The 27156-nt window shown below is 37.0% G+C and overlaps 1 protein-coding gene and 2 pseudogenes across 1 annotated transcript; all 3 read right to left on the bottom strand.

The window, feature by feature from the left end:
• Positions 1-104: 104 nt before the first annotated feature.
• On the bottom strand, positions 105-9010 carry LOC116126028 (annotated as a pseudogene).
• A 4854-nt stretch (positions 9011-13864) lies between these two features.
• Positions 13865-18615, bottom strand: LOC116126027 (protein DETOXIFICATION 38-like). Its single transcript, XM_031411721.1, has 4 exons — positions 18552-18615; positions 18373-18491; positions 18146-18232; positions 13865-14106 (listed from the first exon to the last, which is right to left on the bottom strand). The coding sequence occupies exons 1-4, from the start codon at positions 18613-18615 to the stop codon at positions 14023-14025; spliced, it is 354 nt and encodes a 117-aa protein (XP_031267581.1). The 3' UTR covers positions 13865-14022.
• LOC116126026 lies at positions 18616-21717 on the bottom strand (annotated as a pseudogene).
• Positions 21718-27156: the final 5439 nt, after the last annotated feature.

Raw genomic sequence — 27156 nt, 5'->3', positions numbered from 1 at the left:
CTTTAGCTCCTAAATTCTTGCTCTCAAGAATCATCGTCTTTCCTCGCCGTAAAGCTGAGTTCCGACTAACTTTAAAGTTGTGCTCTGACCACTTTGTGTTAGTCCTACCCTATCCACATTACGGTAAACCCTTTCTCGCTCTCAACTCTCACTAAACATGCCTTCAACTGTGCTAACTTGAGCGTCAGAGTGCCTATGACAGACACCACACCAATGTCCACCAAGCTTTCATGTTCGTTCTTTCTCTTGTGCAGGTCCATACGATTATCAGTGGCTCGGTTCTCACAAGATCCATCCCTTTTGAATCAACCATAGATTTTACCATCTACAGTGATTGGTGCAGAAGATGTGTAGAGATTACCCTACCCGGCAAGACATTGTTCCGGTGAGACTTTTGCATTAGGAACATGCATATCCAGTGGTGTATAAATGATGAAGATAGATGATCAATGATCTGATAATGATAGATAGAATTGATAAAACATTACTTAAAAGGAAAATTTGGACATAACTTACCATACGAAGAAGGCAACAATCTGAATTGTGGCATTATTCAAACATCCTGCTAGTAGGACTAAAACAGCATTGTACCATAACTCTAAGCTATTGAAAATAACAAACCAAAATAATAATTTTATATAAGCATTTAGAAGTAAACTAAATAAAATAATATAAGATTTACTTTTTATGAATGAAACTAGTATATGCACATATATACTTACCATATCATCACACCTAATGACGACAATGAGAGTTTACTACAGGAATCAAATCAGAAAAAGAAGCTAATGTGAATCCTCTCCATGTATTTGAGCACCAACAGCCGAAAATATAAACGAACTCTCCAAATATCAGTAACCAAGTTGCTATTATTTGGGCAGCCATTGCACCAGGAATCTCCAAGTTCAGTTTGGCGACAAACAACCATGACAAACGAACATGAAAAACGAATGAGATGACAGATATATAGCCATCCGATAATCATGTTTTTGAGCTGCAATTGTAAAAATTGTTGGATTGTAAACATAAAAATGTATGCATAGATGATCGGTATGAACCAAAGGGAAATATCTTCTGCTTTATTTGATACGTCCTCTTCCTGACCAAGTAGTTTAAATATCGGCGTTGCGAAGATAAACACAAGCAGTGTTAGTATATATATTAGTATCTTATAATATCCCTAGAATATTGTTAGTATATATATTAGTATCTTATAATATCCCTAGAATATATGATTATTCCCGTAATTAAGCTATAATTTCCTGTAATTATGCTAGGTTAGAATCTTTCCATATAGTGTATTTCCTTATTAACTTTGGCCTTCTCCACTATATATAGAGGCCTCCTTTGTATAGTTTTGACACACAGAAATATACAATCATATGATTCCTCAAAACTCTCTTTATTTCAACATGGTATCAGAGCCACTACTCTGATCTTCCTGTCCGTGCAAGTCGTTTCATTGATGTTTCCTTCTGCACCAACCTTGGCTTTCCCTACACTGAAAATTTTCCCGATACGCTTCCGCACGCGCCGCTACGTGCCTCCTAAATATTTTGCACATCTGACCACGCGCCACACATCTCCAGTAGAAATTTCAAGCCTATTACAGCCAACTTCAAGCCCAATCCAAGTAAGCCTTCCCAGCCCATTTTTCTCTCTTCTATAAATCAACCCATTTGGTTTAAAGTCTAGCCCAAGTCCACCCGTTGACCGTTGACTCGTTGACCATTGACCAAAAAAAAAAAAGGTATGTCTCACTCCTCTCCCAACCTTGATACCATTGTTCGTCCTATTGATAACATTTTAGATGGCTCAAAATATGGAAGTATTTCTTAGAAGACGAAAATTGTGGTGTTATGTTTCTGGTGATATTCTTGCCCCCAAGCAACAAGATGGTGAGAGTCTTGATAAGTTTGCATGTCGGCTTGAAGATTGGCATAGTATTCATTATAAAATATTGTCTTCGTTTATCAATACTTATGTTACATCCATCCGTAGCCTGCTTCCCAAGCTTGGTAATGTTGAAGCTGCTTGGGATTTTCTTGCTAAACGATACAACTGCACTCATGATGCTTCGTTGCAGTTCTAGCTTAAGACTAAGCTTTATCAAATGCGTCAGGAATCAGGTTAGTCCATTGTTGATTTCTATTCTCAAGTTGATAATTTTTGGGAATAGTTGTCTGCTGCAGATCCTCACCTCAAATGTTTTGATAACATTGCGTTGTTTGCAACCTACTGTGATCGTCGTAAGTTTATGAATTTTATGATGGCACTTCGTGAGGATTTTGAATTTACTTGGGCCTCTCTTTTGCTTTACACACCTCTTCCTACTCTTGAGATTGCAGTTGCTGAACTTATTTCCAAAGAAAATCGTCATTCAACCATGAAGATGCAAACTCCAGATTCAGTTGTTGCTGCCATCCCTCAGACTACCTTTGGATCTTCTCCAGCCTTGAGCTGTTTCCCTTCTCAGTCCTCAAAGACTGTCTTCTCCAAATATTGCAAACGTCCAGGTCACTCTGTTACGGAATGTCAAAATTTAAAGAACAAAAATCAGTCTCAGGCCCTCTTGTTGCAAGCTGCTATTGTGGCTCCAACTGCTTCTTCTGCTCTTGACTTTGCTGTTGAGCCTTCTTCAGTGTCCACTACTCTTATTGCTACTGACATTGAGGCATTAATTCATCAGGTTTTATCCTAGTCTTCTAGTGCTTTGTCTGTCACCTTAGGTACATCTCCTTGGTTTTTTGATTCTGCATGTTGTAATCACATGACCTCTGATTCCACCCTTTTTTCACAAAAATCTACTTTGTCACCCAATCCTATCATATATACTGCTGATGGTTCTCATTTATCTATTAGTCAAATTGGGTCTATTTTCTCCCCTACCTTATATGTTGACAACACCTATCTTGTTCCCAAGTTATCCTTAAATCTTCTTTCAGTTGGTCAACTTTGTGAATTAGGTCTTCAGCTTAGCTTTTCTAATGCTGGTGTTGATGTGCAGGATCCACAGGCAGGTCAACTCATTGGGACAAGCCGTGAGATTGGACTTTTGTTCGAGCTCACTTCTTTGCAACTTCCATCCCATCTGTCTCGCTTCATTGTTGCTCATGCCATCTCTTCCCAATTATGGCATTCTTGGCTGGGTCATGCCTCTATACCTCGTGTTCGTCTTTTGGCCTCCCAAGGTCACCTAGGTTCTATAGGTTTTGAGTCTTTTGATTGTGTTTCCTGTCAACTTGGCAAACAAACTCATTTATCTTTTAATATAAGTGACTCTTTTTCGACTGCACCTTTTGATTTGATTCACTCTGATTTTTGGGGTCCTGCCCCCACTCCTACTGAGGGGGGGGGGGGGGTCTCGTTATTTTTTTATCTTTGTTGATGACTATTCTCGTTATACATGGCTATACTTGTTACAACATCGATCTGAGCTTGTTCTTGTTTACCAAACTTTTCACAAAATGGTACAAACTCAATTTTCTCGTACCATTAAAGTTTTTCGTTCAGATAATGCCATGGAATACAATGACAAAACTCTCCTTGAGTTCCTGTCAACAAGGCAGAATGTCATATCATTCTTGTCCCTATACCTCTCAACAAAATGGTCGTGCCGAACCAAAACATCGTCATATCCTTGATATTGTAAGAGCTCTTGTACTTTCTGCTTCTTTACCTGAAAAGTTTTGGGGTGAAGCTGCTCTTACTGTTGTGTACACAATCAATCTGGTACCCTCACCTATAGTCCACAACAAATCTCCTTATGAGCTTCTTTATGGTATGGTTCCTAACTATTCCTTACTTCGTGTCTTTGGTTGTGCTTGTTTTATTACTCTTCCTCTTCATGAACGGACCAAACTGGAAACCCATTCTCGGTTATGCTATTTTCTTGGTTATGGCTTAACTCAAAAAGGTTATCGTTGTTATGATCCTATCTCCAAACATCTTCGAGTCTCTCGTCATGTGGAGTTTTGGGAACACAAACCATTTACTAGCATATCCACGTTCTCCCCTTCCTCCTCTAACCACTCACTCATATTCATTGATCCCTCTATTGCTCTATTTTCTGACTCTTTTGCAGAGATTCTGAGCTCCTCAAACTGTTCTTCCACTGCTGCATCCAATCCAGTTGATGTGTTTGATGGACCACCTGCCACACCACCCATTCCTCAGTCTTCTCCACTCCCTAAACCTCGTCGTTCCAGTCGGGTAAGTGTTCCTCTTACTCATCTTCGTGATTATCACTGTTTCTCTAACCTTGCCACCCTCCACGAACCCCACAATTATCGTGAGGCTCGTATTGACCCTCTTTGGCAGCAAGCTATGTCTGATGAATTGAATGCTCTTGTCAAAACACATACTTGGGATCTAGTGGACTTGCCTTGTGGTAAAGCTACAGTGGGATGCAAGTGGATTTATAAAATCAAGACTCGAGCAGATGGATCAGTTGAACGCTACAAGGCTTGACTTGTTGTTAAGGGGTTCACCCAGGAGTATGGGATTGACTATGAGGAGATTTTTGCTCCCGTTGCTAGATGTACATCTGTCAGATCTTTATTTGCAGTTGCTACTGTCCGGCGTTGGGAACTTTTTCAAATGGATGTTAAAAACGCCTTCCTTAATAGTGATCTTACTGAAGAAGTTTACATGCAGCCTCCACCTGGCCATGAGCATCCTCCACATAAAGTTTTTCATCTTCGTCGCACACTTTATGGACTCAAATAGGCTCCTCGAGCTTGGTTTGAGAAATTTTAGTCAGTGGTTTCTCAACAAGGCTTTCTTTCTAGCCCATATGATTATGCACTCTTTCTTCGCACTACTGGGTAGGTACTATCCTTCTTCTTCTCTATGTAGACGATATGATTATTACTGGTAATGATATTGTTGGTATTCGTGATCTTCAAACTTTTCTTAGTCAGAATTTTGAGATGAAGGATTTGGGACATCTTAACTACTTCCTTGGCCTTGAAGTTACTTCAAATCAGGATGGATATTATCTCACTCAAGCAAAATATGCCTTTGATTTACTTTCCAAAGCTGGGTTGACAGACAGCAAGATAGCCACTAGTCCACTTGAGTATAATACTAAGCTTCTGGCCACTAACGGTTCTCCACTTGCAGATGTAACTTTTTATTGACAGTTAGTTGGCAGTCTCATTTATCTTACTGTCACCAAGCCTGACATTTCATATGCTGTTCATCTGGTCAGTCAATTTATGAGTGTACCTCGATCTACCCATTTTGCTGCGGTTCTTCAAATTCTACGCTACATCAAGGGTACTCTGTTTCATGGTCTGCACTTCTCATCCCACTCCTCTCTAAAGCTACAGGCCTATTCTGATGCATATTGGGCTGGTGATCCTACTGATCGTCGCTCCACCACTGGTTATTATTTCTTACTCGGTACTTCTTTGATTTCATGGCATAGTAAGAAACATTCTGTTGTTGCCCGTTCTAGCACTGAGGCTGAGTATCGTGCTCTTGCTGATAAGACATCTGAACTTTTGTGGTTACGCTAGCTTCTGAAAGATATGGGTGTTCCTCAATCAATAAGTTCTCCTCTTCACTGTGATAATCGTAGTGCCATCTAGATTGCGCATAATGATGTGTTTCATGAACGTACTAAACATATTGAGATTGACTGTCACTTCATCTGCCATCATCTTCAGCAGGGTGTCCTCCAGTTACATTCAGTTTCTTCTGAAGATAATCTTGCTGATATTTTTACGAAATCCCATCCACCTGGTTGACTTGGTGATCTCTTGTTTTCAAACTCCAGTTGACTTCGCCACCAAGAGTTTGAGGGACGATGTTAGTATATATATTAGTATCTTATAATATCCCTAGAATATATGATTATTCATGTAATTAAGCTATAATTTCCTGTAATTATGCTAGGTTAGAATCTTTCTATATAGTGTATTTCCTTATTAACTTTGGCCTTCTCCATTATATATAGAAGTCTCCTTTGTATAGTTTTTACACACAGAAATATACAATCATATGATTCCTCAAAACTCTCTTTATTTCAACAAGCAGCAATATTGTAACAGTAATGAAGTCGATGATCCATGATCTTTGCAAGTAAATTCCCAACATGTGCTATTGTTTTGCCCAAACGCTTGCCCGCACATTGTCGAATTCGCGTTTGACATGCCTGACTATGACATGAAATTTAAGGTCTAACTTACTAAAAATGATACAAAAAATCAAAGTAAATATTGTTATAAGAAATACTTTACCAGTATCCCATTAGCGAATCGGACAATGATGTTCTGAATGAGTCCATAAGTTGCGAGTTCAAGTTTGCCAATACGTCCGATAAATGCCTGTATCACCACAAGCATTCCATATTGAGTCACCCTTGCTAACATTGCAGGAAAAGCCACCTTCCATATCTTTTTTTATTCCACTCAAACTCTTCCTTTCAAATCGCTTATATCTTTTGTTTCCGGTGCAAGAAGGCTTGTAGAAATTAAAACATGAAGGATACTTTATTAGTTTCGTTTTAGAGGATCAACTAATTTTTCCAAGTGGTCCTATAGTATATGTTTTCTTTTTTTATTTGTTTAGATCTCAAAAAATTATATTTTTATAAATTCAGACCGAACAATAGCGATCTTGAATATATTTTCCTTATTTTTAATTCATGCCCTAATTAATCTGCCATGAAACATGGGAAGCTGTGTCTTTATGTCTTTCCAGACGCACTTAACAGGTTTTTATCTAAGACTAAAATAATACTATATCCCCTTTGTAACGACCATTCAAAGATCTGCAGATGATTTTCATCGAAAGGGGGTGAAATATAGTGCATGTGCGTTTATATAAACAGTTTTTTTATCACCTTGGAAGTTTAGCAAAGTACTGACTTCATTATTTTATGTATTTGAAGCACATACAGAAACATAAATATGCAGAGAATCAGAACCCAAAGGAGAGATCCAGGGTGATAGAAGAAGAGTACTTTAGTTTTTTTTTTTTTTTTTTTAACTTGACTAGGAACCATTTATGTGGCTTCATGCTAATTAATGCAAAAGCTTTAGAAATTAAGAAATAAAAAATGGTCTCCTTGTCATAGATGCCTGCTCATTCTCTGGGAAGATTTAAAAACAAAGATGGGACAAACAGAAAAAAAAAAATCATTAGAAGTACAACTCATTGAGATCTTCTGCATTAAGCATAAACATATGAAGAGACTGACAGTTTTGAACTAGTTGAAATCTCTCATGGACATGCGCTCACCTCAAAAATTTCAAACGAATAAAAAAGAGACCAATCATACAAATAACCATTCTCTCTCTTCCTTTACAGCTCTTTTAGGGGAAAAAAAAGAACTTTAGAATATTTTCAGATATCACGCTATCCATACCACCAATCAACATATTTATAAGTATTTTTTCTCTTATTAATTTTTATTATGAATATGACTAATATTTATTATTTTAAAAAATTACGTGATAATAATTTATTTATTAACAGTATGGGTGACGTAAAACCTCTATAATATCAAAATGTTAGATAGTGTAAAAAGAGCTAATATGAAGCTTTGAAAAAAAAAATTACAACAAATTATTTCTCTATTTCCCTATCATTTTTCTCTTCTTTCCTTTTTTATTTATTTATTTATTTTTTGTTTCCAAAACCTTTAAATTAGGTTTCTTGGAATACAAGATTGACCACAAAATGGAACAACCAAAAAAGCTGATATAATACCTGTCTCTATTGTTGGAGGGTAAAGAGGGAGGTCCCCAAATGTCAGTTTAAATGATTTCCAAAGGTTTCTTGGTTCTTGTTTAAGAGGTCTTGAAGGTATTCTCAAGAATTTTAGAGTATAGAACGAACAGAGAAGAAAAACAAATCAAAGAAAATTTGAGGATTTTTCATTAGAAAATGCGCACTACTGTTGGTTTTTTTTTTTTTTTTTAATTGTTGGATACAAAACACACTGTTTTTACATTAGTTTCTAATTTTACAATTCAACCCAAAGCAAACTTACAACTAGGGGTGTAGTCGAGCCGATTAAATTGTTGGATACAAAACACACTGTTTTTATATTAGTTTCTAATTTTACAATTCAACCCAAAGCAAACTTACAACTAGGGGTGTAATCGAGCCGAGCCGAGTATGTAGCTACTCGAGCTCGGCTCGGTTGCTACAGTATTGAACTCGACTTCGAGGTCGAGCTTGGTCAAACTTGAGGAATTGAAATCAAACTCGAGCTTGACACCATAAAGCGGTACTCAAGCTCAAGCTCAAGCTCGACAGATGCTCAAGTAAAGCAATTGTTTGTCAAGCGTTAATCGAGACCTTCAAAATCGAAAAAAAAAATCAAATTATATTGAAACAATCTAGAATAAAATTGAACACTACAACCAAAATTAATTGAAAAAAAATCAAATTACATTGAAATAATCCAGAATAGAATTGAACACTACAACCAAAATTAACTGAAAAAAAAAAAAATCAAATTACATTGAAACAATCCAGAATCGAATTGAACACTACAAGTCTAGAACCATAATTAACTGAAAGAACAAAGAAATAATCACTAATCAGTTCATAATCAAAAGCTTACCTACAAGTCACAGAGCTAAAACCAAAGCAAGAACCTAAATTATGGAATGATAAAAATTATTCGAGGCGAAAACAACGAAAACCCACAGAATCATTAACACATTTCCAAACTGGAAATCACAACCCAAAATTTGACCTTGACAAGTCAGAAGGTTTGTATTTATTAATTATTATGACCATAAAAAGATCGCTCAATGTCTCAAACAGAATATCTCAAACAATCACTCAAACAGATTGTAGAGTTTGTTTTCATAGTATCTAAGACGAGACCAAGCAGAACGGTGACCAGCAAAGTGAATGGCAAATGGCGAATAAGAGGGCAAGCAATGAAGGAGACGGCAAACTGCAAACAACAAAGGAGAGCCACAGCAGCATAGTAGTGAACAACTTTGACTTGGTCAAGTTGAATGTTCTCCGAGAGTGACGCCATAACAGAGTCAAAACAAGGTTGTAAATTGGCGGAATAGGTTGTTGGAGCTTTTAAAGAGGGGAGGTAAGTGAATCTTTTGTTGGTGGCAGTCGGTTGTAATCTGACTTGAGGGATGATGGGAGCTAGATAGAGGTGGCGGTAGATGGTGGAGTGGCTAGGTGTGGCTAGTCACACAGTCGTGAGGCTTTGCAACGTGAAGGAGAATAGTGTTGGGGCGATGGCTTTGCACAAAAGAATGGTGGGTTTGGGTTTTAGAGTTTTTTAGGGTGTGTTCGTCAATTTTAAAAGAAAAATGCTATCCTTACAAAGACCCATACAAAGAGAGTTACAAAGTGACATCATCCAGAAGAAAAAAAACAAAGAAAAAACAGAAAAAAAAGAGAGAGAGAGAGAGAGAAATCATGAAAATCAAGGATGAAGATTGTCTTTGTATACCCCCTTTGTATGTGTCTTTGTAAAACTAGCATTGCTCATTTTAAAAACTATAAATTATATAGCCTCCTATTAGTTCAAATATACCCTCGAGCTCCCTAAAGCTCACGAGCCTGACGAGCTAAGCATTGGCTGTTCGAACTCAGCTTGCCTGTTGATACAAGCCACTCAAGCTTAAGCTCAACTCGACTTATACCTGTACTTACAACTATACTCAGATGACTCTCCAACTTTGCATATAAAGTCTAGAATTCAGATATTGTCCTTTGCTTAATATTTCCCCTTAAACTAAACACTTCTTCATCCTAAATTTCTACTCCATTATTCACATACACCTTGTCAACTTGTTGTTCTCATCTCAGCATTTCCCCTTAAAATAAACACTTTATGTTTCTACCTCTTCTTACAACCTACAACTTGACTTTACTGTCTTTAACTTATAGTTTTTTACAGTCCAAACTTCCTCACACAAAACAACTACAACTTCTCAGCTCACATTAACTCTTACAATTGCATTACATCAACTCAACTGCAATTATTCATAACAACAACAATTCCAGTTTGTCAATCTTCATTTTGCATAGCTCACATAAAACCTTACTGTTGTATTACACCAACTCAACTACAACTTTTACAGGACAACTGTTACAGTAACTACAATTCTGGTTCACAAACTTCATTTTGCATAAGTCACATAATACCTTACTGCTACATTACACCAGCTCAGCTACATTGCTCCCACTAATCACTGGTCGTCGCTATGTTTAGGATTATTCCTTTTCAAGCCAAATTCCAACCGATTCCGACGCCCAAAATCCTACCTCTCACCACCCCAGCATCACTGGCCCCCCATCACCTCGACGTCTAGTAGCTCGTCGAACGTTGTTCGTCGCAAAAGCCAAACTTCAGTCGTCCTTACACAATCGATCATGATTGTCACACGACCTCACCACGCACACATTGCTACAACTACCCAGCCCCTCATCTCCTCACCTCCATACACCCCAATCCAGCCATCATCACTCACCGTCGATGCCCCACAATCCACCTGTGCACGACTACTATTTGCGATTTTTCTAGGTTCTTCTTTTGATTTCGTTGATTGATTGTTTGGTTGTGTGAGGAAGTTTAACTGTTTAGTTGAGGGTGATGAATCTTGTCAATTTGGGTGATTTCGTTTGTGATTTTTCTGGGTTTTTTTTTCTTTTGATTTCATTGATTGATTGTTTGGTTGTGTAACGAAGTTTGATTGTTTAGTCGAGGGTGATGAATCCTGTCGATTTGGGTGAGAAATCCGACAGGGATCCATGAAAAATTGATGGCGGCCACATTGGCAATGGTGGTCATTCATAGAGGAGTGTGATCTAGGATTTGGAATGATCATTTTACCATTTAATCATTATATTAAACAATTTTTTGTTAATTTAAAGGTAAGAATATGAAATATGTATATGAAACAGGGTTGGGAATTTGTCATTTCGCTAAACCTTGAGTGGAAACATTTCGTTTGGTCTAAGTTCTCGTCAACAAAGTGTCATCCATAAAAATTAAGACGTAAACAACGTCTTTGATGGAACATGTCTCAACCGTAGCATTTCCAGTCCCTAATTCATTTGAAACACGAACATTAATTATTAAGTAACCATCATTATTTAAAAATGTACGATATAGATAATTCACAACATTCCCTTAGGCCTGACAACTTTAACATGTTAAGGTTTCAAAGCACTAAAATGTCTATTATGCCCTTCTTTCGTTTATATTTAACGGTCAAATCTTTAACGATGTCAAGTTTTGGGTATTAAATTGTAGTTTACAATTCAAGGGGTGGGAATGTAATTTCACAAAACCTAGGGTGGGCAATCGAATTTTGGCCTAAATAAAAGTATATGTAGAGTTATAAATAATGTAAATAAAGCATATGCTCTAGAAGAATTTCTAAAATTGATTGATTAAAGCCAATTGTTGTCAAGCTGTTTAAGTATAGAGAAATTCATTCTATTGAATAATTTTACTATAAATTATCAAATTCCTGAAGCTTTTTCACTATAGTGAAAATATATTTGCCGTAGTGAATCTTAGTTTTCTATTCATTTGCTGGAGAGAATTGAACTCATCGTAGAGAAGACAAAAAACAATAGACGTTTTAGGGTTTATTTCTTATTCTTATTCATTAAGAAAATGTTAGAATCGTCATTAAACATGTTAGTGACTTAGGGTTACATGTAATGCATGCTAATAAATACATACTTTTAACCTAGGTTTTGCATATCTTAGAAGAGCAAAGAACATGTTCCCACCCAAGGTAAAGTAAAATCACAAGTCCCCACCCCTGGTTTTATAAATTTCAGATTCCCACCCTTATATCAATACCATTACTAATTTTTGAACTCTAATGAAATATAGAAAATGATATTACCAAACTGCCCTTAAAATAAATTAATAAATTACTTTTTTAACCACCAATCCACTAAAGTTAAATTTCCTTTTTCCCCTCACATTATTATTTCTTTTATTTGCCACTCTTTCTTTCAATTTTTCTCTCTCTACTGAACCTTCCTTTCTTTCCGATCAACTCCTTCCTTTCTCCTCCTCTTTCCTTTCTTTCTTCTCTTCTTCCTTTCTTTTTTCTTCTTCAGTCTTTCCTTTCTTTCTTCGCTCCTTCTCTCTATGGTTGATTGGCCCTCGCGTGGGTTTAGGTCGCCGCATGAGGGCCTCGTCACGATTGAATTTTGGCCAAATCGCGGCGGCCTGATTTGGACTTGGTGGCTAGAAAAGAGATTGTTGATTGAATTGTTAAGGTGGGTTCTCAGAAATATGAATTTTGTGTTGTTTGGGCTTTAATATGGATGGTTAATATTCGTGGTTTCTCCAAAAATGATTTTTCCTTTGAAACATTATATTACCTCATTTTAATGTGTTTGATGGTTTCATTCAGATGAAATTATGGGTATGTGCTAGGGATTCATCAATGTTTTGATTGATATTGATATTTGGGCCAATGTTGATAGTGTTTTGTTCCTATTCTAGCTTTTGTGATTGGCAATTTGGCATTGATGTTAAGAGTAACAGTGATTTGATGAGAAGGAGAGAAGAAAGAAAGGAAGGAGTTTACAGGAAAGAAATGAAGGTTCAGAAGAGAGAAGTGAAAGAAATTTGAGATGGGGAGGGTACTTGCAGAGAAATTTGAGACGTGGAGGTTTATTTGGAATTTTCTTTTTTATTTCGGATTTGATGTTGTGCAAATGACTATTTGACCCTTCGACTGTCATATTAAACGATTTCTGTCCATATAAGGGTGAGAAATGGAATTTATAAAACCAGGGGTGGAAACTGTAGATTCGCGAAATCTTGGGTGAGAAAATGTCGTTTACTCTATCTTAGAATTCTAGAAAGTAGTTTAGAGAAAGGCTTTCATATAGGCGTCATTGTGCTTAAGGGGGAGAAACTTAGAGATTAATTCTATGTTATTTTCTAATGAAAAGTATTTCATAAGAAGTTCTCTAGATGATCAAAACATAGGATTAACGTCGGTAATTAAATCAATTGATGCTTTGCAAGAAAAGGCTCGTGTCTAAAGCGGAAAAAAGTTTAAAGACAAAAAGGAAGTAATTTTTTAAAGGGTAAAAATTCTTTTACAAAATTGACCCTTATCTTTCTTATAAATTTGGAATCTTGACACAATAAAATCTTAACATCACTTGGTGACTATAATATACTGACTAGTGCGACAGACACCCAACACAAATAATCACCTCAATTTTAGGTGTATATTATGAATCAAATTAATCTTAATGTCATTTGCGTGCTTGAGTGAGTATAAATAAAATTATACCTTTTCAATCAAAACAAAAGTAGAAATGTTTGAGTTCTCACGAATAAGGAAGCGGAGGAATGTTAATCACTATTAAGTGATTTGATAGTAAAAGAGTAAATGAAGATCTAATTTACATGATCACCCAAGTTTGAGTAATCATGACTGCTAATAAGGGTGACTATTAGAGTTTATACTAAGTCGGTAATTCTAAGATCCCAAGAGACTAGTCAAGGAACATGCAAATTAACCCGGACACCTCCGACTATTAAAAAAAAAAAATTAAAAAAAGTGAAGGTTAATTGAGGAAACAAAAATCTTGGGGCCTCACCTATTTCTTCGTTGGCACTTGGCACCAATTTCCTCTCACCCATAAATCATAATTGAATATGTATTTGAAGCTCTGCAAGTTGCATGAGACCAGAAACGTGGAGGAACATTGACTTAATTTATTTACATGACATGTCAAGTCCAATCATTAATAGAGCTGATGACTGATGTACAAAATACAGGATGCCAAAGTCATCAATGTAAATAAATTGAGTGTTAAGCTCTATATGTATAATGTAATAATAATCTAGATAAACTAAGACGTAAACAGCCTCTTTTAAGCTTTGTCTTTCAGAACAAGCTGACTAAAATTTTACCATAAATCAAAACTGAGCCTCTTATACATTTTGTTCTTTTAACCAAACACAACTACCTTACAGAAACACAGGTTAGGTGGGCTACTTTAAACATCCTTGTTTAAAATTGTAGTAAAACCCTATTCATTAACAATATTGTAATCACCATTTGATTCCTCCAAAGGTCTTTTGAATATATTGAGTCGTTCTGATGCTTTGTTCACCTGGAGAAAGAAATAACATTAATCATAAAATCTTTTAAGTGCTGTTAGTTATTTAGATTACCAAAAAGATATTATAATAATGACAGAAAAGAGTGTAATAACAAAGTAATTAATACGAGTTATTTTTGCTGTTAGAAAACTTTTTAAAATTACAAATAAATAAATTGTTCTGCCACTTTAAACAACTTTTACTGCTATTATTTTAATCCCCCCTTAAATTGCAACCAAATAGCAAAAAAAAATTAAAAAATTAAATCAGAATATAAGAACCTTTTTATCTTTTGAAAGCACTTTTAATGCTTCCCTATTTGATTTCTTTCATCACCAATCTTAACTTTCATCATATTTTGTCTCTCTCGTTAAAACAGTTTAGTTTTCTTTCACAATTTCGTCAGTAATTTCTTTTATATATATAATATATATATTTACAAATTCGTCGATAATTTCTTCTTTGTTGTCTTATCATTTGCCAGAAAACCTACACACATTTATTCATTTATTGAAATGTATTAGAATTGAGTTATCTTTTTTTTTTTTGGTGAGTTCATCTTACCACGCTATTCCAATCAGTTGTTGAGGTTATGTAGCCAAAGCAAGTGATTGAATCACAACACCCACAATCATCCCAATCCATATACCCTGTAATGAATCAACACTTTCTTTAGCGTATTATCAACTGTCCAAGTAAACCATCATTTTAAGTGAAGATTATAGATTCTCTCATATGCCTTAATATAGAGCAATTTGAAAAAGATAAGAGAGCTTCTTACCTTTTTTTCAGATTACCTACATATCCAAGAAGACTCCACACGGCACGCCATAAAATAATAGCTACAATTGTTAATATAAGCAACCATAGTTTGGCGGCCGGAACCTACAGCAGCCCCTGCATTAACAAATTAAACAGAATGCTTAGAAAATTGGAAATACCATTACTTAAAACCTGTCTTCAGAACGCACCAGCGGGCGTCGGAGAAGCACAACACAGCGTCACTAACTACATACTTCACCGACAACGTTTTTGGTGTCGTTCCAGGGCTGGGAAAGAAGAGAAGTAAATCAGTTATTGTTGTACTAAATGAAATTTTGTAGAACATACCTGTTAATATTGCCTGACCACTGTTTAAAAAAACCGAGAAAGCCATAGGACAGAAAGACTTGAAACGTTTTCTGCTACTAGTTCATCACTTGTAATATATGTAGCCAATTCTATTACCAAACACTAACCACATTATCCAAAAAAATACTCCCATCAAAATTGCAGTAGTTAAGTTGACTCTGATGGAAAATGTTGCGCCTTAGCATTTCCACTCCCCAATTCATTTGAAACACGAACACTGTAATTATCAAGTAACCATCAATATTTTATATAAGTATGAGTTTAAAAGCTAGGATAACTGGATTTTAGTAAAATTGAACCGCCTCACCACAAGCTACAACGAGCCCATACATAGCATTAGTTCCCAAGCTATGATATTGACGCTACAAATTAAGTCAACTTGATTTAGTATATTTCATCATATTAATTTATATCTTAACAAAAGTAACAACAGGAACGAGTAATACTTTTCATATCCCAACCTAAATGCGTTTTTCTAATGTGGCAATTTCATGAAACATTACTGAAAATTAAAAAATGGATAACATTCCGATTGTAATTGAATATATGGAAATAACTTACCATATGGAGAAGGCAGAAAATCTCAATGTGGCATTTTTCAGATATCCTGCCAGTAGGACTATAACAGCGTTGTACCTAATTCTAAGCTATTGAGCTAAAAGCAAAAACATCATATAAGGGTTTAGATATGGTATTTAATTAATTGAGAATTTATTTGTATGAAGAATTATTTTGATGCATATATACGTACTAACCATATCATCAACTCTGAGGATATTGAGAGTCTTACTGCGGGAAACAATCAGTGAAAGCAGCTAATGTAAATCCTCTCCATGTATCAGGGCACCAGCCGCCGAAGATATACAAGAACAGTGCTATGTCACTAACCACTTGCTATGATCATGGCACCCATTGCGCAGAAATCCCCAAGTTCAATTTGGTGACGAAGATCCATGAAAGAAGAACATGATGCAAATGAGGCGGCGGATAGCCATCCAATTATCATATTTTTGTGCTGGGATTGTAAAAACTGTTGCATGTTAAACATAAAGGCATAAGAGTAGATGATAGGTATGAACCAGGGGGATATTTCCTGCTTTACTTGCTATATCTTCTTCCTGACAATTAGTTGAATATAGGAGTTGAAAAGATAAACACAGGCGTCAATAATGTAGCAGTAGTAAAGTTGATGATCCATGATCTTTGCAAGTAAATTCCCAACATGTGGTATTGTTTTGCCCCAAATGCTTGTCCAGACATAGTCGAATTCGCGCTTGACATGCCTACCTACAACATGAAATTAATGTTAATATTAGTTACCAATAACTGAGTTGTTCATCATTTGAGTAATGTCAATGCATGTACAAAGAAAAGCTTGTACTTTATAAAGTTTTAAGAGAGAGGACAGAAAAGAGAGAGCATACTAAAATAAGCACATTAATTATAAGTTGATGTATTATTGCATCAATAACCACTTGAGTGTGGGAACTAGATTCCTAAAAGATATTTAGGCAGGAGGATGAGTTCAGCTCGGATGGAATTTTACTGGGGTTAACTGAGAAATAACCCTTAGGTTCTTCTTGGGAGTGTTTTTTCCACTGGTTTGGAGAGTTTTTAATTAGACTGGTTTTGAGGTGTTTAAAAACCATTACTTACCAGATTTTTTATAGACTGATTTTGACTGGTTTAAAAACCCCTTAAAACCAGTATAATGTATTTTTTAAGGGTTTATAATTGGGGTGTTTTGACTGGTTTTTAATTTTTATCTCAAAAAAACCCCTTTCCACGATTAATAATCCTTTTGCTGCTAAAAAAAAGGTCACAGAATAAATGTGCTTGATCCCTCACTCTTCTTCTTATCTGCTATCGGAGTTTCTTGTTTATCAACAGAACCTGAACCTGAACCAGCTTTTGAACCTGAGGTGGCGTTTTGTTTTTTGTTACTAGGAGGAGAGTGGTATTATTAGTATTGGTTGTTGGATTTATGTTGCTTCTTCTGGAGCTTCTTGGACCAGTCGTTACAGCTTTCTCTTCTGTTTTGACCTTCAACAAGCTGCTGCTTCTTTCTACAGAGGGCTGCTTTATATCAGCAGGCGGCTTCTTGTCATCAGTTTGTTGTTGTTGTTGTCGAGCAAATGTAGAAGAAGTGGAAGGTTTAGTAGAAACAGAACTGCGTTTACGACAGACAATAATGGGAGTAGATTGTTTATGTTTAGCAAGCAATGAATCAGATCTTTCAAGGTGGGGTTTCAACTGTGGTGGTAACGGAGCAGGAGCAGGTGGTAGTGGTGCGTCTTGTGAAGAATCAGACTTGTAATTTTCTTTCTTAATCTCATTAGAGAAAAGATTACGAAAGCTGAAAAAACACTCAGAGTTGATATTTTGCACTTTTTGTTAGGTTTTTATTATGGGCGTATATATATATAAATTTATCATTTTAAAAAACTATTAGAATAATTGAAAAATAAACTTTCAAACATAGGTTAAATGTTTTAAAAACCGTTACTAAAATCTCTCAAAACCGTTACAGTAATTTACCCTCAAAACCATTATGATGATTTACTTTTATAATCCGTACCGTAAAACTACCAAGCACACCTAAGGTAATCTCAAGTAAAACCCAACTGGTCGAGAAAGAGAAAACTGACCTAGCAAAAGCAGAGAAACTGATAAGATAAAGTGCTAGTGTTCATCTCACTAAAAGAGTATTCAATCCAAAGTGTTCAAAATTACAAACTGTCGTCAGTAATTTCTTTTTGTATATATATATATATATATATATATATTTTACAAATTCGTCGATAATTTCTTCTTTGTTGTCTTATCATTTGCCAGAAAACCTACACACATTTATTCATTTATTTAGAAATGTTATTAGAATTGAGTTTTTTTTTTTTTTTTTTGGTGAGTTAATCTTACCTGCTCATTCCAATCAGTTGTTGAGGTTATGTAGCCAAGAGCAAGTGATTGAATCACAACACCCACAATCATCCCAATCCATATACCCTGTCAATGAATCAACAACTTTCTTTAGCGTATTATCAACTGTCCAAGTAAACCATCATTTTAAAGTGAAGATATTGTAGAATTCTCTCATATGGACTTAATAGTAAGAGCAATTTGAAAAAGATAAGAGAGCTTCTTACCTTTATTTTCAGATTACCTACATATCCAAGAAGAACTCCTACAGGCACGCCAATAAAATAATAGCTACAAATGTTAATATAAGCAACCATAGTTTGGCGGCCGGAACCTACAGCAGCCCCTGCATTAACAAATTAAACAGAATGCTTAGAAAAAATTGGAAATACCATTACTTAAAAACCTGTCTTCAGAGACGCACCAGCGGGCGTCGGAGAAGACAACACAGCGTCACTAACTACATACATTTACCGACAACGTTTTTGGTGTCGTTCCAGGGCTGGGGAAAGAAGGTCAGGAAATCAGTTATTGTTGTACTAAAATCAAATTATTATAGAACATACCTGTTAATATTGCCTGACCACCGTTTAAAAAAACCGAGAAAGCCAGTAGGGCAGAGAGACTTGAAACGGTTTCTGCTACTAGTTCATCACTTGTAAATATGTAGCCAATTCTATTACCAAACACTAAACACATTATCCAAAAAAATACTCCCATCAAAATTGCAGTAGTTAAGTTGACTCTGATGGAAAATGTTGCCGCCTTAGCATTTCCACTCCCCAATTCATTTGAAACACGAACACTGTAATTATCAAGTAACCATCAATATTTATATATAAGTATGAGTTTAAAAAGCTATGATAACTGGGATTTTAGTAAAATTGAAGCCTCACCCACAAGCTACAACGAAGCCCATACATAGCATTAGTTCCCAAGCTATGATATTGACGCTACAAATTAAGTCAACTTGATTTAGTATAATTTCATCATATTAATTTATATCTTAAACACAAGTAAACATACATGGAACGAGTAATATCAAGTCATATCCCAAACTCAATGCGTTTTCTAATGTGGCAATTTCATGAAACATTACTTGAAAATTAAAAAATTTGTATAACATTCAGAATTTGTAATTGAATATATGGAAATAACTTACCATATGGAGAAGGCAGAAATCTCAATTGTGGCATTTTTCAGATATCCTGCCAGTAGGACTATAACAGCGTTGTACCATAATTCTAAGCTATTGAGCATAAAATGCAAAAACATCATATAAGGGTTTAGATATATGTATTTAATTAATTGAGAATTTATTTGTATGAAGGAATTAAATTTTGATGCATATATACGTACTAACCATATCATCAATCCTGAGGATATTGAGAGTCTTACTGCGGGAAACAAATCAGTGAAAGCAGCTAATGTAAATCCTCTCCATGTATCAGGGCACCAGCCGCCGAAGATGTACAAGAACAGTGCGATTGTCACTAACCAACTTGCTATGATCATGGCACCCATTGCGCCAGAAATCCCCAAGTTCAATTTGGTGACGAAGATCCATGAAAGAAGAACATGAAGTGCAAATGAGGCGGCGGATAGCCATCCAATTATCATATTTTTGTGCTGGGATTGTAAAAACTGTTGCATGTTAAACATAAAGGCATAAGAGTAGATGATAGGTATGAACCAGGGGGAGATATTTCCTGCTTTACTTGCTATATCTTCTTCCTGACCAATTGGTTTGAATATAGGAGTTGAGAAGATAAACACAGGCGTCAATAATGTAGCAGTAGTAAAGTTGATGATCCATGATCTTTGCAAGTAAATTCCCAACATGTGGTATTGTTTTGCCCCAAATGCTTGTCCAGACATAGTCGAATTCGCGCTTGACATGCCTACCTACAACATGAAATTAATGTTAATATTAGTTACCAATAACTGAGTTGTTCATCTTTTGAGTAATGTCAATGCATGTACAAAGAAAAGCTTGTACTTTATAAAGATTTAAGAGAGAGGAGAGAGCAGAGAGAGCATACTAAAATAAGCACATTAATTATAAGTTGATGTATTATGGCATCAATAACCACTTGACTGTGGGAACTAGATTCCTAAAAGATATTTAGGCATGAGGATGAGCTCAGCTCAGATGGAATTTTACTGGGGTTATCTGAGAAATAAGTAAGGTAATCTCAAGTAAAACCGAACTGGCCCAGAAACAGAAAACTGACCTAGGAAAAGCAGAGAAACTGATAAGATAAAGTGCTAGTGTTCATCTCACTAAAAGAGTATTCAATCCAAAGTGTTCAAAATTACAACGAAGAATTACGTTAAAAAAANTCTACCATTCTAAGGACATATATCAATACATATTGCAATAATAATGATTTACGCGATATAGAATAAAATGCCTTTTATTGATTAATGAACATTATTACAAAGAGTCAATTCTACAATAATTGATTGGCTCTAGGGCATCTACTCTAACAGTATCCATCTAGTAAAAGCAAGTAATATCACGAGGTCCAAAATTAAGGAACAGCCATTCAAAAATGGTGAACAGTCATCCCTTAAAATTTGTTAAAATTAAAAGATGGACGCCTGTCCTTTTAGTTATGGATGGTCATCCTCATAAGAGGACGGATGTCCATAAACAATTTAGGCCAAATTTTTTTAGTTTAAACTATGAATGAGTGTCTATTCTAGATGGACGGCTGTCCATATAATATGGACGGGAGTCCATTTCAAATGAACGGCCATCCAATAACAATGGACGATCGTTCATATTTGATGGACAACCATTCATTCGCAGAATATTTGTTAACATGATGCGTGACTCATCTGATTTAGTGGACACGTCGTTCAATGTAAAAATTTGGTGCAAAGCATCGGTGTCCGTAGCATTTTTCTTAAAACATATATGCATAAGCTTCTTGAACGTATGAAATTAAAAAAGAAAAAAATAATAGATTTAAGAAATCCGAGTAATTTACCAAAGTAAAGATGTGAGCGAAATATGAGTTTCTGCAATGAGCTTCAAACTTCCTGTTGAGTAAATATTTTCTCTCTTTATGTCTGTCCCTTAGAGTAGTGTACAAAGATCACAGAGCAAATAGTAGACAAATTTAAGTGACAAAAAAAAAAAAAAATAGATAAAAAAATTTAATATATTTGGTAAAAGTATTTGTCATCAAACTCCTACCTTGTAAAAATTGGTCTATTTTACTCTAGAACAAATAAATTAGATACATTGGCTTCTTAACACAAAAATAAAAATTTGTTTCTTTGAAGAGAGACTCTATAGAGAAAATATATGTAGCAATTTCCTTCTTTTTGTCATAATTTCTTGCTGAACACCTATATGATATCATAGATCAATGAAAATGCAACTGTTGTTAAAGCTTACCGCTTTGAGTGTTTTGCAGCAACCGATTGATTGACCTTGAACTGATAACTGTTTCTAATGGGAAGGAAGAGGACTTCTCTGTATTATAAAGTAAGTACAACTCATATTTATCCTTTTTCCCCTTGATTCATTTATGTCTCACCTTTTCACCTTCTTGATTCATTTACTATTTTAGGTTAGTTCTATAATTTTTTCACGTAAAAATAGCAAGTTTACCAAAAGGTATGTGTGTTCTCAAGTTTGGTGAGTGCCAGTAAGAAGAAAAGCTAAATATTACTGTGGAGGGGCCTTTAATATTTGGATATATATTTGAAATATATTACTTAGATCTTTACTTTTTCTAACATATTACTCAGTGTTCTGAAACCCGAACCAAGGTGTCATTGGCCAAGGGGTTGGGTCCCAGGTTCGCCGGTTTGACCAGTTAAACTAGAAGTCTAATCGGTGATCCAGCAAGTTTGAAATCTAGTAAACACACCCTTGAGAAATATCATCAGTCCCTATAGGTTTAAAATCCAACAAACACACCCTTGTGATCTAACCGTAAAGGTTTTGCTTTTCTAGAACAAATTTTGCCTTATTTCAACGAGCAAAATTCAAGTGATGTAATAATGGAGAAGGCCCCGAGTTATGGTCCGATCGGTTAAACCGGCCGAGCTGGGCCAGGCTGAGTTTCAAAACAGTGAATTATTACAATAAAATCTCTCTATAATCATAATGGTGGGATACAACTAATTTATTATTATAAGGAGGTTATAACTTAGTATAGATGTAATTACAGAAATGACAAATTTGATTTCTTATTTTATAATTCACGTTTTAGTAGTATGTATTAGGATTTCAATTCATTATTTTAGTAGTCACTACTGCAATCAGACAAGAAGAGAAAGGAAATAATCATGAGGATGATAATGCAGAAATACAAAAAATTTCGTGGTAAGAAGCTCTAAACATGCCAAGAAGCTAAAAGTATTTTGGCTTCAACAAAAAAGTGTCTATGCTAATGAGTTATTACGTATCCGTAAGTTAAAAGATATGGTAACAACTTTAAAGCATAAATCATTGTCTCAAACAATTTTAGATAAATATTTTATTTCATCTTAAACTTTTGATATAACATAGCATATATTTTTTTGTTTTTGTATTTTTTTTTTTTTTTTGGCAATTCGTAAATAATTATTACTATGTGGAGGTAATTTTCTTAAGACGGGAATCAGAAAAACTATAAATTATTACAATGTAAGTTTATTCTTATTTATAACTACCCCAAGTTGAGACTAAAATTTGTTATAACTATATAAAAGTTATTCTTATATACAATATCACTATACAGAGGTTTTACTGTACTTATAAAAATTCATAGTCTAATTGAGATTTTTCAGCTTTAACTTATGACTTCTTTGATTCTAGTCTAATTGACTTCTACTTGAAAAGAAGAAATCCTTTTTCTCAATAAGACTTTTTAATGTTAAGTTAATTACGCCACAGTGCAGGACCACACGGGCACTATATGGGGGAAATCATATCTCTTTCATAATTTATTCAAAATTATGTACACTCCATGATCCTCCTTTTTCATTTTGCCTTTATTTATAAGGCTTCACAATGTGAAAAGACTTTCTCTGTATGTAAAGCATTCTTGGTGACACATATTTAATTTTTTAGTTTAATGTTTAGTTTTTTTTTAGATTATCTATGTGTTAGGGCCAAAATTTATCCTTGGCCCAAATATGGAAACGGGACTGACAGTGGGGAAAATTCTAGGCCCAATCCTGATGCGGCCCAATCTAAAACTCACCAGGATCAGGCCCATTTGATACTAGGTACAGTCAGCCCAAACCATTCAGATACAAGCTTCCTAGTTCAGGTCCACTCCCTGGATCCATGAATGAATTCAGAGCCCATGGTCACCTACAGATCACATTCCTATTCAAACACAAGTAAAAGTAGCCCACTACAACCCCAACTCCTCCAAGGTCCGTGTCAGGGTCATACCTAGACTCTTTTTCATGCCGGGATAATGGGACTAGAGGATATGTCCCGAGAGGGAACGGATTACTACAAGAACGCTCAATCCTAGTGGAATTGGGAGACCAGACAGTCACTATTTAAATATAGGCCAGCCCTCTCACAAGGCAGATTATACTACACCTACAGACCCCGAAGTTCTAGCTTGAGAACTCCACATCACAACCGTAGTCATAGTCCCCAACTAGACTTCTGGTAACCTCTCTACTCCCTAGCCCTCACTAAATCAGCCTTTCAGCCTTGCTGACTTGAGCGTCGGAGTGCCTACAGCAAACACCACCCTGGTGTTTTTCGTCGCTTCATGTGTGTTTCTTTACTTATGCAGGTACAGCAGATCGCTAGTGGCTTCAACCTTATGGGATCAGACCCTCTTTCCATATAGGTAGATTTTCACGTCTACAGTTTGGCGCCCACCGTGAGGCCTCTAGCAATCATTCGGTTCAACAAACCCTGCTACGTATAGGAACTTTCCATGGCTGACAATTCTGACAACGCTAACCCCGGCCTCCAGGCCAAACTGGAAGCTCTGACTGCCCTTATGCAGTAGAACTCAAATAAGGTGGCTGCACTAGAAGCTGAGAACACTGCAATCCGGACCCAAAACGCCTCCATCAAGGCCAAAAACCAGTCTTTGAAAGAGAAGGTAAGCCAATTTTATGACCTTGAGCTTCTGCCTTCTCAGGTACCACCCAATCGATTTCGCACCTCGGTTTCATCTATGCAACCTTTCCAAACCCTAGAGCCCAGACTCGTAGCCTTAAATAAAAGGTCGTGTCAACTATGTTCATTAGTGGTCGATGATTCGGTCCTGACCCATGAGGAAAAAGATTTGCCAGCGGAACCTTGCTCGGCCGAACCATCACAAGATCAAGGTGTCCAAGCGATAGAAAGCCCACTCCAACAAGAACCACCCATCCTAGCCATCCCACCTCACCTCCAATCAACCATCCCTACACCAAATCCATTTAGCTCGGCTCACCCTCGCGGGTCGAACGGCCACCCACATCAAACCATCCCACTCGAGTACATCCATCCTGACGGACCGAGCGAGTACCAAACAACCCCCCTAACTATCTATGTAGGGCAAAACACTCGATCAGTTACAATAGGAGTCATCCAACCAGAGGGAATGAATGGTGATCCAATCTACCAGGCGATACATGAAGGAATGATCCACCAGGCAACACCACGCGGAATGAACCAACAAAATTTGCTGAATATAATGACCGACCGAGTCAAACGGGACGACCTAGTTGTACCACCTTCTCCCATGGAACAGATTTTGGCCAAGAAGCTGGCCGATGTAGAGGTAGTGATGAGGCGCATACCAGGGATGCTGATCCCCACTAAGAAGAGCAGGCCCCACTACTACGTCGATTCACCTTTTGTAGATGTGATCGCCCTAGCCGATATGCCCCACAAATTTACCATCCCTGGCATGAAGCCCTATGACGGCACAACTAACCCAAATGATCACATAGCCTCGTACAAGCAGCGAATGTTCACTGTTTTGATACCTCAAGCACTAAGGGAAGCCTGCATGTGTAAGAGTTTCAGTTCAAGCTTGTCTGGTCCAACACTTCAGTGGTACACAAATCTCCCAAACGGTTCCATTGACTCATTTGCACAGCTCACTGACACCTTCGTGTAGCAGTTCGCTAGTAGTAAAAAACTCGAGAAACTATCGGCTGACCTATACAGAGTATACCAGAGAAGGGGGGAACCACTAGAGAGTATGTCAACAGATTCAACAACGAAAAGATTTCCATCCCTTTTTGTAACCCCGAGACAACCGTAGATGCCTTCAGGAAGGGTCTCCTCCTAGATGGAGAGTTATACAAAGAGCTGAAGAAGCTTGGCTGCACCACGATGGAGGACGCCTTGGCCAGAATAGTGATTCAGATAAGATGGGAAGAAGATGAGATGAATCGGACAATACATGCTAGGTATGACCCAAGACGGAATGATAGAAGGCCAGAATTTAAGTCAATTGAACCCCATCACCAGCCCCCTCCTCGTAACCAGAACAGAGTAAGAAAACCATATGACCGCCAGACACAATATGACCGTCGACCACAATACCACCGCCAGCCACCTAGAGCCAACAACAGACAGGTCGGACTGAGCAGATACAAAGCACCATAATACAACCTCAATGCCAAACCAACCCAAGTGGTGGCGATTATGAAAGGAATGGTATCTAGTGTTAAGTGGCTAGGTAAGCTCAATGCCGAAGCAAGGAGAGACAAGACCAAGTGATGCGAGTTCCATGGCGACCATGGACATGACACCCCAAACTGTATTGCCTTGCATTTAGAGGTCGCCGCATTATTGAAAATGGGACACCTCTGAGATTTGCTGATAGACAAAGGGAAGCACACCATCAGCCAGAAAAGCACTAAAGAAACATCTCCACCCCCGCGAGAGCCCACACCAAAAGGATTCTGCTCACTCATCTCCGGGGGGTCAGAAATCAGCGGGGTCAGTTACTCATCAGCCAAATGATACGCTAGGGCCAACAACCACCATGATATCCAGTCCATCCACCCGGTTTCTTGGTCACACTCATATCAGGTAATTCAGTTTGAAGACGATAAGCCGGTCACCCTGGCTGCCTCTCATCATGATGCTCTAGTCGTCTCTCTCTAGATCGCTAACATCCTTGTCAAGAGGGTATTCATAGACGGGGGGTCATCACCGAACATTCTGTTCCTTGCAACAGTGAAGGCTATGGGTCTGGAAGAAGAAAACATCAACAGAAGGCCGACCCTACTGGTTGGTTTTAGTTTTGAGCAAAAGTACACCATCGAAGAGATCGTCCTTCCTATCTATGCCAGTGGAGTAAACAAACAAATTGTCTTCCTAGTGATCGACGCCCTTTCACCCTACAATGTCATCTTGGGCCGACCCTGGATCCACGACATGCGAGCGGTTGCATCCACTTCCCACCAAACAATTAGGTTTCCTAGCAAATGGGGAGTACGAGAAATCAAGGGCGACCCGAAAGCTTCCAAAGATTGTTACAAGAACGCTTTCAAGGGAAAAGGTAACGCTTCATAGCAATTACAGTCCCATCCAACCCTTCCGACCAAGCCAGATTAACCATTTATGGAAGAGTTGGATGAAATACAGATACACCTGGATGATCCTGAGAGAAAGACACAGATAGGTTCCCGCATAGGGCCCGAAACAAGAGAGAAGCTGATAGAATTCCTCAGACAGAATCAAGATTGTTTCGCCTGGTCCCACGCCAACATGATAGGAATAATCTAGAGGCCATGGTCCACCACCTCAAAGTAGATCCGAATCACCAACCAGTGAAGCAGAGGAGAAGGAAATTCGCACCAGAGCGCAACCGAATCATCAATGAAGAGGTTAAAAAGCTATTGAGCAACGGTATGATCAGAGAGGTCCACTACCCCGAATGGATGGCAAACGTCATGGTTGTAAAGAAAAAGAATGGAAAGTGGAGAGTCTGCATCGACTTCACGGACTTAAACAAAGCGTGCCCTAAAGATTCCTTCCCGCTCCTACATATCGACATGATGGTTGATGCGATCGCAGGCCACGAGCT

This window comes from Pistacia vera, unplaced genomic scaffold (assembly GCF_008641045.1).
Source record: "Pistacia vera cultivar Batoury unplaced genomic scaffold, PisVer_v2 Contig174, whole genome shotgun sequence".
Classification (NCBI taxonomy): Eukaryota; Viridiplantae; Streptophyta; class Magnoliopsida; order Sapindales; family Anacardiaceae; genus Pistacia; species Pistacia vera.
The sequence above is the reverse complement of the archived record's forward strand: the minus strand, read 5'-3'. Positions and strand labels throughout refer to the sequence as shown.